This window comes from Ammospiza caudacuta, chromosome 16, assembly GCF_027887145.1.
Source record: "Ammospiza caudacuta isolate bAmmCau1 chromosome 16, bAmmCau1.pri, whole genome shotgun sequence".
Taxonomy (NCBI): Eukaryota; Metazoa; Chordata; class Aves; order Passeriformes; family Passerellidae; genus Ammospiza; species Ammospiza caudacuta.
In genome coordinates, this window is record NC_080608.1 from 11,405,696 (window position 1) to 11,420,122 (window position 14,427).

Genomic DNA, 14,427 nt, shown 5'->3' on the forward strand with positions numbered 1-14,427 from the left:
GGTCCAGTGACTTCATGATATTTAGCCTTGGATAATGGATGTTGTAACAAGGATGTAGGACTTTGGCAGCAAGTGTATCCCAATCCCACTTCATTAAATTGTAGAAATTGAATTGGTTTTGAACCTGAAGATGCTGGTTCTTCCTCCTCCAGCATCTCTGCATAACATTGACTCAATGAAAAAAGCACAGGGAAAAGCCAAACACTTTTTTTTTTGCAAAAGAACACAGACATTTAAATTTAATAAATTATAAAATTAAAGATTCTAATTTGTATATACATTTTTAATATACAAGAAATGGCTATTTATTGCAATTTCTGTTAAAGCATATGTAAGTGAATGGAAGTTGCATATAGATATTCAGATGAACATAGCTAATACTGTGCATTGTAGGTGAGTAAATAAGATATTAAATGCATTATGTAATAAAATAAAAACCCCTTTGAGTACTGGTAAAGCACCGTTTCTAGAATTCTCAAAATATCTGAAAGCATTCTATGGAGGTGTTGTGAGACTCTAAATATTGAATGGATATATGGATATAAAAAATGATGCGTTCATAATAGATAACAGAAATTTTTAAAGAAATGATGGTGAAAAAAATGGCAGATGACTGAAGCCAAAGAAACCAGAATTTGTTTGGGATTTTTTTCATGAGGAGCTGTCACTTGGATTTTAAGTTTAGACAGCCAGAAAAATGGCAATTGAGAAAACTGTACCTGCATGGTGAGATCATAAATACATTGCTTTGTGGGAGCACATTACTTTATCTCTCAGATCTCTGAGATGGTCTCTGCAGGAATATATTTTTTTATAAACCTGCTTTAGTTTCTGGGGATTAGGTTACATTAAAATATTGCTTTCTGCTTGTTGTGTCTGAAAATGCAGCACCTGGGCAACAGCAAACTCGTTACAGAAGATCCACTGTGATGATGCTCTTGCCCAATTACAGCATTGTAGAGAAGGTGAAACAGTTGTCAAAGTTCAACCAAACAAAAAAATGACCAAATTTTCCACTGCATGACACAGAAATGAGATCAGCTCAGGAGAGCAAAATTGATAAAGGAATCTTTTGTCCTGGGCTGCTTTTTCTTTATCAATACAGCTTGGTGCTGTGTTTTCTAGTAGAAGTGATGCACATGTTCTTGGGGAATGCTGAAAAAAACACCTTCTGAAGAACCCATGGCAGCTTGAAAAGAAGGCATCTTTTCTGGTCTGAAGAGACTTAACTTCCCCCCTTCTCATACAGGAAGAGTGTGAAGAGAAGGCAGCTGGTGGCTCCTGCTCCTCAAAGAGATGGTGCATCAGCCTCTCGATGTCTTGAGCAATGTAGACTGAAGCTGCTGCCTCAGGTAGTTAAGTGTTCTCCCCAAAAAAACAGCTAGAGAAATATTCAGTAGAATTTAAACCATTGAGAAACAAATCAAATTAAATATCTCAAAAGGTGAGACTGAGAATGGAAACAAGCCCTTCCAAAATGCAGATGCCACCAGGCATTGCATTGGGTTCCTAATGACACAGGACCTAACATAGCCCCAGACCAGCCTTCCAGGAGGCTGTTCCTGCTCCCTGAGGCAGCAGAACTTTCCACTTTATCTGGAAAAATGCTTTTTTTGAGCTGTGGGCACTGCCTCCTGTGGTTTTTCTTCACTCTGCCTATTCCAGAAGCTAGGGCAGAACAGAATCTATTAGATGAGTTACCTCAGGATTGGAGCAATGGGTCTTTAAAAACCCCAGAGGGTAAGACTGGTACCCTCCAGGCACCAAACTTTTACCTCCCCATCTATATAAATCCAACTTCAACCCTTTCTATCTTTGGGTTTGTAAAAGTTTTTCCTAAGTTTCATATGCTTGGATGAGCTTCCTAGTCTATGAAAAAAGCTGGGGGTTGTGGTTTATTTTTATTGTCCACAGAGCTAAAAGGATATTAACTTGAAGGGGAAAAGATGAGTTTTATACTAACCACATCAGTGTAAAGGAAACGTGGAAGGCAAGAAACACTATGACTAAAGGCTGGGAGCTGCAGAAGTGTCTCCCATGGCACAGCAGCTGAAATGATGTTGATTTAGACACATCTCCCTTGCTTATAAATAGAATGGTGAGGTTTTTTCCCTTCAGTGCTCATTACTACATTGCTGCTGTGCACAGATGTGACCTGACCCTACACTGTTGTTCAAACTTGTCCCATCTGTAGGCAACCACAAATCCCTTGGCACGAGGCTGCCTGGGCCTGCCTGCACACCGTGGCTGTGTGACAGCCAGCAGGGCTGGGACAGGGGGACAGGACACCAAGGACAAGCACCCTTTGTCTGCAGGAGAACTCCATGTCCCAGCAGTGAAAGTCTGGGGTGGAACTGTTCCCACTGTGCTGCCAAACTGCACAGCCTGAGTTTCACTCCTCCAAACCAGAACAGATTTTTGCTTGTGCTTCTTGCTGCTTCCACATCTGCAGCCACGTCTGCTTGGCCCAGATGTTTTCTAATGCTCTGGACTCTTAGCAGGCCTGTTGGGCTTCCCAGCTATCCTGGTCTTCATTGTAGCTCCCATCCCTGCACTGAGCTGCTCCAAGTGTATCACTGTGGTCCTGTGTAAGAAGGGGCATTGGATGACACGACCCCAGCTGAAAACATTTCTTCTCTGCCTGGGCTAGTAACTCCATGGAGAATTTTTCTTAGACCAGGCTTGTGCTTCAAAAACTTCTGGCCACACTTCAGGGCAAACACAGTCCCACACGTAGGTGCTGTGAGGCCTGAGGCTCCTGCAGGCTCTAGCCTCCTTTCCAGCAGGAATGGCTCATTTGGAAGAGGAGATTGGGCAGTTCATTCAGTCAAAGGCAGATCACAGAGAGTCACACATGCTTCACCTTGCAATACCTGTGAAGCTCTTTGCCAGCAGCTGGGCCAGAGAAGAGCTCACACATTGCTGGGAATGCAGCACATCCCCAATAATTTTGTGACTCTATATATGGGCTTATTGCTGGTGCTGCTTCAAACCAGGACCAGCTCAGGCTGGAGGGTGAGATCTTCCTCTCAGACTGGAAAATATGAACTTGGAGCCACCAAACCTACCTAGTGGTAAAGAGAGGATTTCAGGGAAGCCCCAGACTCTGCAGGAGATTTACCAGCAAAGAAGAAACAAATGGAAGAATCCAAGCCAGGAAAAAATTTGCTCAGATGCCACCCACAGCAGGAACCAGTCCATGCTCCCTGTCTCGGCAGAGTTAGAGACAAGCTGAGTTCATCTTCTGTTCTCCAACCAGGAATGCAAAATGACCTATGAAAACCATGATGACCCTGAGGGGGAAAAAAGTACTCAAAGGGTTGTCAGGTTACACATCTTAAAGTTTTCTAGCAGACCTGGTGCTGTGAATACACAATATGTGTGTGTGTGTGTGTGTTCATGTAAGGGCACAGCAAACAGTTGTTCACTTCTGCACCAATAAAGCTGTCCTAAGGAAAGAAGATAATACAAAATTAATTCCTCAAAAATAACTGCATCCTATCTGGGGGTAAAAAAAAGTTTTTCTTAACAAAGCACCAAAAAGAAAAGACAACAAGAATCCAGTCATCTTTAAGTTAAACAGAATGTGGGTAGAAAAAAAATCAGACCAATAAAAAAAGCACCAACCAATAAGGATCACTGAGGCTGTTGCATTACAGGAACCTAAAGATTATAAAAAATATGGATAATTGTAAACAGAAAGACTAGGATGTTGTCAGTCCAAGTTGGCCAGATCTACCCTGCTAAATGTCTTGCATGTGTCCAAAAGTTTAGGAGAATCCTTTGAAATTGTTTATGGAAGTATGTAAACTACTGTTTTTCAGTTTTTAATTTACACATAAATATATGGCTACAGAGCTTTCTCTGTATTTTCTTACACAGCTCTGGCTCAGGAAGCTGCGTGAGCACATGCTGAGCTGTGGCCACAGAAGCAGCTCTGCCAGGGTCAGCCAAACCAAGCCTGGCATGTGCCAGGAGCCTTCCCGAAGCTGGCTGTGCTAGTGCCAGGGTTTGTGCAAGGCACAGAAGCATTACAGGAGTGCTGACCCCCTGCTTGTCAGAGTTAAAGGGATTTGTTATCTTGGGACTGCTTTCTGCCATACTGTGTGACTCCCATTACTATTCCCAAGCAGTTTTACACAGGCATAGAAACTTTAAGGAGCCTGTAACTGAGAAACCTGCTAACCTGACCTAAGTAACATGGTTTGTTTGGATTCAGTGGGACACTGTAGGGATATTGCACTAACACTCTGCTGTACCCTGTACACCTCACCTAGCCATCAAAGTGTTCAGATTAGCACTTATGAAACAATCTGTCATTTCCATTTATAGTAGGCTTGAGAATTTGGTATCTCTGCCATAGCACCACTTCGATTTTTCCCCATTCTTAGTCTCTACGATGGCCAATACTATGATGTTGGTAACATCTCTATAAGAGAAAAATGTTGCTTGTGCCATATTTCCATTTTAGTTTATTTTCCTAAGAGTCTCTCTTTTCATTTTCTCAGCGATCAGCTCCTGAATTCTTTGATTCCTTGTCCTTTCATAAGGCCTCCTCCGTGCAATGATGTTGTGCTGTGGTACTTCGTTATCCAACCCATCAACTTTGTAGGGAACATCCACTGCATTGATTTCTGGGTGCTCCTCAGTGGCATTGGAAGGGGGTGCCCGTGTTTTGGGAAGCAGAGGAGGGCTGGTGGCAGACTGTGTGGTGGGCACTCCCACGGGAGGGCTGAGGGTGGTCAGGAGCTCCTCCTCAATGACATTATTCTTATTTACATTGGCACTGGTTGCATTGCCATCCTCTGTTAGGTTGCTGTACATGTTGCAGGACTTGCAACACAGCTTATGGTACCCAGGAATGGAGCAGTAACGGGAGAGAACTTCCATGCGACAAAACATTGACTTGTCTCCTTGACAATGATCTTCTGAAAGAGAAAAAGGGAACAGATAAATAAAGAGCATCTCCACATTAATCAGAAAAAGAAACACAGCTGAAGCTTTGGCAGTGGGCGGAGGGTTTGATATTTAAAGTGGATTGGGAAACTGGCAAATGAGCCTTCTACAAGCAGAAGCAGGCTTATATTCAACCTAAAAGTCAACTCCAAGAGTTGCAAAAGCTGACCTGAACTGTATGTACCAGCCCCAGTCAAGCTCTAGACCATCACACTTGAATTTATGCCTTCACATCCTGGAAGCTCTACCCTTAAGGCCGTGAAGCCACAACGAATTGTGCTACTGTCTTGGTTTATACTTAAAACCCACTGATTGTGCTGTGCTGTTTCTAAATCTACACTGAACTCCCACAAAGTCATGAAGTTTTATATTAAGAAATCTATTTTTTCCCTATTTGCTCCTTTTAATGCTTTTCTGCAACCAAACAGTGACTAACCACAGTCAGGGGTAACATATATTTATCCAGACTCTCTCAGGAAAGTCGAGTCCTATTTTGATAATTCTCAGAATTAATCCATCTCCACTAATCAGGGTGATATTGTTGCCAGGTACCCCTACTCTGAAAATAGTGTTTTCTCAGCATGTCTCCTGTTTGAGAGAAAAGTGGTGCCATGAGGCTTTTCTACTCCTTCCTAGAAGGGAGCTGATATCTTTGAAACAACAAACTCCAGTCCAATGGAGCCAAGCCCATTAAAGACTTTGAGACTAAGTAAAAGTCATGATTTTTGTGTCAATGACTGTAATAAATGAGAAAGAATGATAATCTGTAAACTTTAAGCTGTCAATAGCAGTTACAATAATTTGCTCTATATGGTGTTATGGCAGATCCTTATCTTGCTGAAATGCAGGTGGCAAATTGTAGGCTGAGGCATTAAAGGTGAAGTGGTCAAAGTGTTCCTGCCTGGGAAACATAAACAGAAGCCTACTCAGAGATTCCCCAAACCCTTGTGATTTCTGCTCAGGGGAGGCAGAGGACTGTATGCATTGGGGGGGAATGGGTGGTGGGGTCTAGCAGGCTCCTTGGAGAGAAAGCTGCCTGTCCTCTGCCCCACACAGACACCCCTCAGCTCCATCCTGTGCCTCCAGGACGAAGTAATGGAGCCAGGCACTGCAGGGAAGGAAAAATCCCAACATGCAGCCCATGCTGAGAGAAGAGTCAGAGGGTTTGTAGGAGGGGAGAGGGCTGGGGAGAAAAGCAGACTGACCAACACCTGGCATCATCACTAATGAAACATCTTCTCTGTGACCAGAGTGCTGAGACAGAGATGAAATCACTTGTCTCTCTCCCCCTGCTCTTACTACATTTCCACCTACTCTTACAGTAAAGGCTGAGTAACTCCAATTAGTTGCTTTTATTTAGAGTGCACCCGATGGGAGACAGTGCTCTCAGCCTGATCTGGAGTCACATCTCACCCTCCTGCTACAGCACTGCCTCGTGTCAGCACCCTCACAGCAAAGGAGAGAAGCAGAGCAGGTTCAGCCACAAAAGGGGATTTGGAAAGCGTAGGTGCCACCTCTCCACTCATCCTCAGTTAACAAAACAGGGCATCGTGGGTGTTTCATTGGCAAACATATCAGTCTAAAATAAACTAATAGCTGGTGCTGCTGCTCTAGAATGCTAGTGCTGGCTGAGGCAGGTGAAAACACCTCCTGTACATTGTATCTATGCTCTGATTGTTGCTTTTGTTGCAGAAAAGCAAAATTATAGTTCCTGCTTTAGAATGGGCCAGGTATTTTTCATGTTTTTCAAATACTAAACTGAAATACTGCTGGAGATTAGGAATGACTCCTTCCTTAGGAACATAAGAGTAGTACCTTGGTTTTGGAGAGATTTTCAAACCAGCCTTTAAGAGCTGGAACTGTTCATACCTGCATGCACAGCTCCATACAAAGGCCTGAATGTGCCTATACAATTTATATTTTTACATACCCCATAAGAGTCTCCTTTGAAAATTTTGCCTTGTGATGCATGACCCTTACGCATATTCCTCCAAATGGCTTCCATAATAAAAGCCAAGAGATACAATATTTAAATGCAATTTTAACGAGGCAGGTCTGTTCTTGGCTTTGAAAGAATCAGTAACAGCACCTTTAGAAAAATGCCTTTTTTCCTAACAAAAACATGCAATGTCAAGCCTAACAATACATGGAAATAAAACTGCATTATGTAATAAGTTTAGTGACATCTGATAAGTTGTATAAATAAACTCTGCTACTTCTCAATGCCAGAATAAAATTTTGATCCTCTATCCAAACCAAAATATCCAGATTTGCTGAACTTTTATTTATTTTTACTTGCAGTATGCATGACAGACTGGAAGTATATATTCAAAACATCAGTAAGAAAAAAATAAATCAGTTTCACAGTCACTTTGGTACACATTAGTCTCATAAAAAAATATTGAAAAGCAAACTGAATTGGCACATCTTTAATATTATGTTAAATACATACAAAACACTAATAAAATATCCCTGATAAACCAAAGTGCATATAGACATAGTGCACAATGCCCAGATACCTTATTGCACCATTCTCTATAGCCACCCATCTCTTGGAACATCACTAAACATTGTCTATTTAAAGGTAACAGTCATGAATATATTTATACAGTTAAACACCGATTATTTTACATAACAGTATTCAGTGCCAGATACGTGTCTTTGCTTTTTCACCTTGTCATGTAAATTGTTAACATGTTTCAGGAAATATTAACAGCAAAATTTTAATATGTGATCACATGATAATGACAAGTTTGAAGTGCTACACTGTTGACGACCCAAAGATTCAAAAATGCCACTTTTCCAAAAAATATTATCAAAGCAATAAGGTAGTAATTTGCTCCAAGACTGCAGTTTTACATTTCTACTATTGGTACTGACTGTCACAAAGAAGTTTATGACTTGTGAATTCCAAATCTTCAACACAAACACGGAAGGTGAAGCACGAATGCCAGTTAAATCTCAGTAAGTCAGGCCACAATCCTGTCTCCATGAAGATATGGATATGCACTGTGCAAATCAACCTCCAATTTAATTTACCACCTTCCAATAGTTATCGTTCAAGTAAAAACACTCCATATGAACATTAACTCAAGGTACCAGTGTACTGTTCATATTTAAAGCTGGATCTGGTAAATTAATGCCATTTACATTTCAACATTAAGGCATTTTTCTAAAATTCATCTCCTAAGCAAAAAAAGCAATAAAAATTGAGGTAATTCTGTAGTAGTTCACACTGTTATGTTTGCCAGTTGACACATCTAAGAGCACACACGCACACACACACACACACACAACCATACCAGTCAAGTCAGACATGCACATGGTGAAAAAAGACCAGAGATGTAATGAGTATAAACAGCTCCATGCTGAGCAGCTGGAGACATCGTAGTCAATGAAAACATCATATTGCCTCCGCCACGTCAAGGAAAACACCACCACGCCACCTTCACCATGGACCATGCCTGCTCTGCTTTGGGTTTGCTTCTAAAGTGAAAATGAGCAAAACTGGCAAAAATTGTGCGATGGAAAAAATGACCGCAGCTTTTCTCGAGGAAAAACCCCCCAAACGACCACCAGGAGTGTGACCAGAGCAATGGCATCAGAGCAGCAGGGGAAGAACCGACAGAAACTCAGCTTCTGCTTCCCAGTGAGCCCTCCACAGGTCACAAACATAAGGGTGAGGGTCAGGAATAAAAAAATGAGCAGCAAGGGTGAGGAAAGCAACAGCACCACAAAGGAAAATGGAATGAAAAAATTCTTCCACTCATCAGACTACCCTGTCAGCGAACTGAAACCAGAGAGTTACGAGATTTCGGGTTTTTAGATAAAGGAGAACTTTAGCACTACAAGGTGTCATTATTGTGATGTGATCACATTCACAATAAGTTCTCAGTTTTGCTATCAAACTGAACATCAGGAACCAGTAAGAGCCTTTTTTCACCACCACCAAGCAACAAGCAAACCGATCCCAGCTCCCTTTCAGAGGACTGCAACATACTGTGGAGATCCAACTTCACACATCCAACACTTCAAGACCTCCACCACCAGTGCTACGCAAGCTCCAGAGAAGAAAGACACCGAGCACCGAGTGCCTGGTGTGAAAAAACAGATTCAGCCCAAGATTTAAACTTGGCAAAGTCAAGGGAACTTTCCGCATAGAGAGAAGAAGAGAGCAAAAGGCAAAGTCCACATTCGATGTGGCATGCATTTAAGGGCAAAGGCAGAGTTATAAATGGGTCTTTTACTTGAAGATATTTTCTGGATGGGGTAGTCTGGATCGGGTCTTGACAGCCATTGTATCATGTAGGTTTTCTTTGAAGGATCAGAAACGTTTCCTTGAATAGAGGAAAAAAAAAAAAGATGCAACACAACAGATGTTAGGCAGCATTAAACTGTTGTCCTGTCAGAAGGGGACAATCTCAGACAGTGAGTGGGCTCCAGTCGTGAAGGAGCCCAGGGAAGGATTACAACCAAGCTGATTTTGGGCAAAAGGAGCTGTTTGGGGAGGTTGCTACAGCTTGTGCCCAACGCTTCACAATCAACACTGAAGACAGCCCAAGGGCCAGTTCTCCAGCAGCACTTCTCATGGCAGGGTCACACATCCCCAGAGACATGCAGTCTAGTTTAGTTACAGTGACTCATTAAAATCTTTGTATTGGAGACTATAATTGACAGCTTGCTTCTAATTAATTAGAAATCAAAAACTACCCTGAGAAATACATCAGGAAAAAAAGAATATGAATGACTTAATAACAGGAATATGTGAAATGATCTCACAAATATAATTTGCAAACAGCTGAAAAGCTAACAAGGATAAAGGCCTTATTGTCCTGGATTAAGGAGGAACAAATTAATTACAGCTTCTAAAAACTGAGTTAGATAACCCCTGCAGATAACTTGTGTTTGACAGAATGAAAAAGAATGGAACTGTTGGTGGAGGTGGGGAAAGCAAAGAGGCATCCTTGGTTAGCCACAGCCCAGCAGCCCCTTGCCAAGCCCCACAGGTCTCAGGGGTGCAGGGCTGGACTCAGGCACTGCTCCTCTCCCACATCTGGCCATCAGCACTGTGCTGAGGTCTGCCCCAAGGTCTCAGGCTGTCCTGGGCCAAGCAGAGGTCCCCAGCAGGAGAAGAGTGCCCAAGAAGCCCATCAGCCACACAGCAGCTCCACATTTGGAATTCTACTCAAAACAGGGACTATGGAGTAGTGCCCCTGCCCCAACAGGCATAGCACACAAGTATCAATTAAATGAAGGCATTGCAAATAATTAAATAATTATTTTTTTCAACAAGTAACAGAAGCTATAGAGGAGAAGCCCTTACTGGGACAGGGAGGTAGTCTGCAGATCCTGACGCTCTCTGGTTTGCTGTCCTTGCACAGGCCGATGACATTGTCCCTGGTGCGGCACAGGACCGGGCGGTCCTGGGTGCCATTGCCACAGCTGACAGAGCACTGAAAGGACAGGCACAGTTACACCCCAGCCACCCTCTGCAAACAACACATCAGAAATTAGCTTCTTCATTTTAAACTGTCCTTGATTCGAGCTGACATGGTACATTATTTGAAACACTGTAGAAGTGAAGCGCGAGGGAGAGCCACTCGCTGCTTCTTGTGGTCCACCAGTAATTGTGAAACACTCCAAGAACGAGCTGTGGTCCGAGCAATAGACAAACAACTGCACATGCGAGCCATCTATCCACAGAGCCATCTATTCACACATACAGGGATGGCATTACTCGTCATGCCCATTCCACCAGACAGAGATTAGTTTGTTTGAGACCTCCGGGAAGAGACTGACCTGTGACCAGGGTCCAATTCTCCACTGTGCCGGGCACAGCTCCCTGTTGCAGGGCCTCCTGCCCTCGGGGCGGTCATTGTTGCAGTACTTGGTGTGCACCGAGCGGTTGGTGTTGTCGTGCAGGGGCTGGATGCAGCGCACAGACCGCACCTGGTACCCTGTCTTCCCACAGGATTTGCTGCAAGGCTCCCACTCCCCTGTAACCCAGCTGGGATGGTGAAAAGAGAGCGAGCAGAGTAAAAGTCAATCTGTTGATTTGTAATTCTTAAGCACAGGTTTAACATGATGTTAATGCTAGTTCTAATATGGAGAAAATGAGACAATATGAAAAAAACATAAGCAGTTAACATGATGTTAATACTAGTTCTAATATGGAGAAAATGAGACAATATGAAAAAAACATAAGCAGTTAACATGATGTTAATACTAGTTATAATATGCAGAAAATGAGAAGATATGAAAAAAAACCCAGAAGTAGTTATGGTGAGGGTTATTTGACTGCCCCTGAAATGTCATTAATAAGACCCAGATCTTCAATATTACTCTTTCTCATTATCTCCAAAGTAAGCATTACTATTACTTTGCTGTATTTGCTGCCCTTTCCAAAAATTCACATAAAAATAGGATCACTTTTACGTCAAAAGCAGCCACCCAAGAGTGCTGCTGAGCTTCCCAGGTCTGGGTGCATGAGATGTGCCTGGTCTCATAACGCAGCACAAACCAGCTGGTCGAATGAAGCCAAAACATCTGGGTGACAAATTCCTGCCTGGCTCACATCTTGGCACTCGAATGAAGCCAAAACATCTGGGTGACAAATTCCTGCCTGGCTCACATCTGGGCACTCCATGGACCATATCCCTGGCCATGTTAGACTCAATCTGCTGCTGGCAAACCCAGTGCTGTGAGTGCTGAACTTGGGCAGATCAGGGTCCTCATCATCATAAATGTTTGGTTTGGGAGAAGGCAACACACCACTGAAAACCAGAAAGGTCAAGTTCATAATTTCTAAATCACTTTGGCCACTGAAAAATGAAATCTACAGTTTGTAATGTGGTGTAGTTGAAACTTTCACTGATCACCCAAACTGACTCATTAATTACAGCTACAAATTGTAAAGGACTTAGAGAAGAACAGCAGGGACAGACAGCACCAAAGGAAGTTTACCGAGACTACTGAAAGTTTGGTTAAAATTAAGTGAAGACATACAGCAGTCTATAAATATTTACAGAGTGCAGACATCTGCAAGATGGAAATATTGTTCCACGTAAAAAATATTCTTGGGATAAACTTCACCAAAAAATAGACATAGTCTGGAGAAACACCCTGAGCTTGAAGAAATTGTCCTGAAGTACTCATAAAATCCTGAGTTTGGAAATGGTCAAAAAATAGTACAAGGCACTGCACTACGCATTCCAGTTAATCAGAAAGTAACAATTTCTCCCAACTTTCTCTTTGTAACCTACAGAAATTACACAGCTGTGAAGAAATGCAAGAGCTGTGAAGCCAGGAATCCTGAGGTGACTTCTGAGACAAAGAAGAGTTTTTCCCAGAAGTGAAGAAGCAGCATATTAGTGTAGAGAGCGTCCCAGAGCTTTGTAAAACTCCTTAATAATTGCCTCTCCTATGTATAAGAGCAAAACGCTTGGATGACATTCTATGGAAACAGAGCTAACTGAAACTTCAGGGATCCAAGTACAATTTAGGATCCTATTGAGCCTTTGTGGTACCTGGGCCCAATTATATTTGCAGCTGAAAGGAGGATACAGTCCTTTCCAGAGAGCCTGAGATATGGTTAGGTCATTACTTCTGTTTTCCAATAAATAAGTGTTCAACCCTGACCCATGCAGAGTTTATGGGGCACAGTTTCTTGCCTTTTCTCTCTTTCAAATATTTTTCTTTTGAAAGGAAGTTAGGAAATATTGTGGTATGTTCTATTTATTTGCTGTGATTCCTGGAACCTACACTTGGTCCCCAGAGAGAAAAGCTGGGATCAACATATTCCTTTCTTGTTGCAGTAGTAGCACAAAGAATATATTAGTCCTATATGTGGCAGGAATAACCTGCTGCCAGTCAAAAAAATCACCTGTAAAATTTGAATTAAAATATTTATAACACTTGACTATGTAGAGCTATAAATGAAGGTACAGCAGGCATTTCGTGCTGTACGAGGGCAGCCAGAGAAATCTAACAGGGCAAGTCTTTTCCCTGTGTCTAAATGTCCAAAAATATGCTGTGAACTTTACTTTATGAAGATTTGGATTTGAGAGACTGGACATTGACACCGGTTGTCTTCTGCAGCACTCTGTACATTTGCTTTGACATGGTTAATTCACGCTGTGTAAAATCTGCTGGTATAAATTGAATTTATGTCTATTTTGTATCACCTCACGATGGCCTGAACACAAAAGTATGGATCAGGACAGCACTTATTTTCTAACCCAACTTATTTCATAAGTCACAGGAACGAGCAATCACAGAAAGAATATTCCATGAGCGGAACAGAGCATGAGATCCTCACAGCCCTGGGCCCCTGCAATGGCCACGAAGGTGAAGCTAAAGCCACCTTGAGGTGCCAGTGCTGGCTGGGTGAGATGGCCCTGCACCTCCAGGGGATGCTTACATGGGCTGGGAGCACTCCTGGAGGTTGCACACCCTGCGGATGGGCTTGGGCTTCTGGATGAGCTCGCAGTAGCTGCGGTGAACCATCTTGTGGTCGGTCTTCCTGCGGCAGCCGTACTTGGTGAACTGGTAGCCTGGGGAGAGACACTGCTCTTACTCCGAGGGCTGGCACACCTCACAGCGGGCTGCAGCTGCAGAGGAACTGCACAGATCCTGTCAAGGGCTGCAGTAGGAACTGCAGAGGAGCATGCTACCAAAGGAGGGGTAAGCTGCTCTGAATAAAGACTTGCAGTGCAAATTTAACACACAAAATTGCTCATCCCCTATACTTTCCACTCCTTTAATCGCAGAATCACCGGGATGGAAGAGACCTTTAAGATCATCAAGTTCAACCCAGCCTAACACCTCAACTAAACCCTGGCACCCAGTGCCACATCCAGTCTTTTTTTAAACACATCCAGGGATGGTGACTCCACCACCTCCCCAGGCAGAACATTCCAGAACTTTATCACTCTTTCAATTAAAAACCTTTTCCTGATATCCAACCTATATTTCCCTTGACACAGCTTGAGACGGTGTCCTCTGGCTCTGTCGCTGCCCAGAGAAAGAGACCAACCCCGCCTGAGCACAGCCACCTTTCAGTGAGTTATAGAGAGTGATAAGGTCACCTCTGAGTCTCCTTTTCTCCTAAATTGAGGAGCCAGAACTGGACACAGCACTCAAGGTGTGACCTCACCATGAAAATGAAAAGAACACTTAAATAATGTTTAATGAAAATAACAAATAATATTTAATGAAAATAACAGTCGTATCTAGCATCTCAAAAACATTCTGAAAACCTCTCCAGTGACAATCCAATGCTACAACCTGATCATCAACCTGGGGAACAGCATCAGCCTTCACATCTGACCCCAAAAAGGAATCTGACATTGCAAAAGCCACATCATTGGATGGGGATTTACAAAGGGCTGCCCCATGGCGCCCTGAGGTTCGGCACCTTCACAGCTTAGAGACCCTCATCCAAATCTTACACATTTCTCCAATTTTTCATTT

At 42.9% G+C, this 14,427-nt stretch overlaps 1 protein-coding gene across 1 annotated transcript in view; it reads right to left on the reverse strand.

The window, feature by feature from the left end:
* Window positions 1–232: 232 nt before the first annotated feature.
* ADAMTS2 (ADAM metallopeptidase with thrombospondin type 1 motif 2) overlaps window positions 233–14,427 on the reverse strand; it is a 174,334-nt gene continuing 160,139 nt past the window's right edge. Inside the window, exons 18-22 of the mRNA XM_058815035.1 lie at window positions 13,376–13,508; window positions 10,756–10,963; window positions 10,280–10,409; window positions 9,204–9,293; window positions 233–4,928 (exon numbers count right to left, since the gene is read on the reverse strand). Coding sequence (XP_058671018.1) covers window positions 4,468–4,928; window positions 9,204–9,293; window positions 10,280–10,409; window positions 10,756–10,963; window positions 13,376–13,508 — 1,022 coding nt within the window. The 3' untranslated portion in view covers window positions 233–4,467. The remainder of the gene's footprint in view (window positions 4,929–9,203; window positions 9,294–10,279; window positions 10,410–10,755; window positions 10,964–13,375; window positions 13,509–14,427) is intronic.